Source organism: Cariama cristata, unplaced genomic scaffold, assembly GCF_000690535.1.
Source record: "Cariama cristata isolate BGI_N322 unplaced genomic scaffold, ASM69053v1 scaffold4513, whole genome shotgun sequence".
NCBI classification, from domain to species: domain Eukaryota; kingdom Metazoa; phylum Chordata; class Aves; order Cariamiformes; family Cariamidae; genus Cariama; species Cariama cristata.
Genome location: NW_009608796.1, coordinates 57,145 through 59,486, shown reverse-complemented (window position 1 = coordinate 59,486; position 2,342 = coordinate 57,145). Strand labels below are relative to the sequence as shown.

At 54.4% G+C, this 2,342-nt stretch overlaps 1 protein-coding gene across 1 annotated transcript in view; it reads left to right on the top strand.

The window, feature by feature from the left end:
- The window catches only part of FAM78A (family with sequence similarity 78, member A), a 9,086-nt gene extending 6,744 nt beyond the window's left edge, over nucleotides 1-2,342 (top strand). The window contains 1 exon segment of the mRNA XM_009697271.1: nucleotides 1,814-2,342. Coding sequence (XP_009695573.1) covers nucleotides 1,814-2,342 — 529 coding nt within the window.

The following is a 2,342-nucleotide window of genomic DNA, read 5'->3' as shown; positions in this document are numbered from 1 at the left end:
CGGACCACCCGGCCTGCAAACCGGCCACCTCCCGCCCGCTGCGGCCCTTCGCCCAACACCTGCCATGGCACAGGGGAGAGTTTTTTTTGCTAGGAGCCCCGCTCGCATGAAAAAAATGATAAATGAGATCTTTAAATCCACCCCCCCCGCCCCAGTATTTTCTAGCTACAGCCAGACATTTACAGCTAACTGCTGAACGATCCAGTGGTTACAAACATGGAGGCACGTCACGGTCATTAACTAATTAACAATCAGAACAGCGTTGTGAGATGGTCACATTAGTCCTGGCCAGGGGAGAGGAGCAGCTCGTGCCAAAGCTGCATCAGAGCCGGCCGGACCCGACCATTGCCCCCTCCGCAGCCCCCGCTTCAGTCCAGGGGCTATTTTAAGCCACAGCACCAGACTTGTTAAAGGCTTGGACGGTTACTCTGATGAGCCCGAGCGCGTCCCCTCTGTCTCCCTCCCAAGATAACCCTGTCCCGTGGCACAGCGCGCAGCAGGGAGCCGCAGGGTCTGGGGGGGCTGATGCACGTCCCGGCCCCACGGCAGGGTCAAGTGCAAATGCCACGCTGGGAGGGAGCTGCTGCCGCCGCCACACAGCCCCTTCTGTCATGTCGGTGCCAGGGACATCATCTCTGATGATTGATTCGTAAGCAAGAGGGAGAAGGTACGTTAGAGCCACCTCTACCAGCCTGGTTTTTGAAAGAATGGCCTTAAAATCCCTGGCATGCGCTGAGCACGTGGTCTACGGTGATGCCGTCTTAGTGCCGTTACTCTGCAAATATCTAGCCCTTTTTCTGAGGCATTTACAGTAGTTTGCTTCTATTGGCAAGTCTAATCTTAAAAATTAAATTGAATTATTACTTTTTTTTATTAACTTCCAAGTCATGCATCAGCCTTACAAGGTGACGGAGGACCGTTTTCCCTTACTTTCTTGCTAGAAAGACTGACCTTTCTGTCACTCTCGCAAGCACAGCACACAGACGCCCGGCTCGGGCAGTTTTACAAGCTGGCTGACCTCGGTTTCTCCGATTACCTTAACACCATCCCCAGCCCGGCGTGGGTCCTTCCTCGGGCTGGGGAAGGATGGGTTACACTTCCAGCGCCAGGCCGACAGCCGGGAGGGACAGCGGCTTATCCAAAGAGAAAAGGAGTGTTTGCAGGTAGGGACTGAGAAGAAAAAACAGAACAGGGCAATGGGAAACTTTATGGTCCGGTTGAGTCCTTGATCTTACTTCCACCGCTTAGGTCTTCTGTCCCCTCAGCCCCAGGGCCAGCTCTGAGCTCGGCCGTTCCTCCGCCGGCGCGGGAGGTTTTGTGCTGTTGAGAGAAAGAAACTTATCCCCAAGCCTTGCTCTCAGCGGCACAAGAGCCGAGATCCCGATCACGGTGCTGGAGCGAGTTCTTGCGTTCGGCGGTGCTCAGCCAGCCAAGGAGCTGCAGGAAGATCCCTGCAACAGCGGAGCTTTCCTGAGCGCTCGCCCTTTGCAGCCGTTCGTGTGCACCAACATCTTTAGAGCCACTCCAGGTAGCCACCGGTCCCTGCAAGGAAAACCCTGGCCCCGCCGGGTGGTTGTGCCTCGGTGGTGTTTAACTGCGGGACAGACTTCCACGATCAGTCCTGGAAATTTGCAGGCACGGTTTTAACGGCAGGGCTGAGCTCTTTTGGCAGGATGGCGCGAAAGGCACAAATTCCAGTAAAAGCTAAAGGGGGAATGCACTCACAACTCCTTCCTCTCCTTCCTTGACGTCCAGCGTGTTTCTAAACTAATTAATTAATGCATTATCCATAATTTGTTGTTGATTATGGCAGGTCAAGTTGGGAGCTTCCGGATCTACTGGACGGTAAAATCCAGGCCATCAGTGACTCAGATGGAGTGAACTATCCCTGGTATGGAAACACGACAGAAACCTGCACCATCGTGGGTCCCACAAAGAAGGAGTCCAAGTTCAACATCAGCATGAACGACAACTTTTACCCGAGCGTGACGTGGGCAGTGCCCGTCAGCGAAAGCAACGTGGCCAAACTCACAAGCATTCACCGGGATCAAAGCTTCACCACCTGGCTGGTTGCAACCAACACGGCCACCAACGAAATGGTGACCTTGCAGACTATCAAATGGCGCATGAGGCTGGGCATCGAGGTGAATCCCAGCAGACCCTTGGGGCAGCGTGCCAAGCTGCAGGAGCCCTCGGCTCAAGAGCAGCCCCAGGTCCTTAGCAAGAATGAGCCAATACCACCCAGTGCCCTTGTCAAACCCAATGCCAATGATGCTCAGGTACTCATGTGGAGGCCAAAGGATGGACCACCACTTGTGGTGATACCTCCAAAACACCGGTAA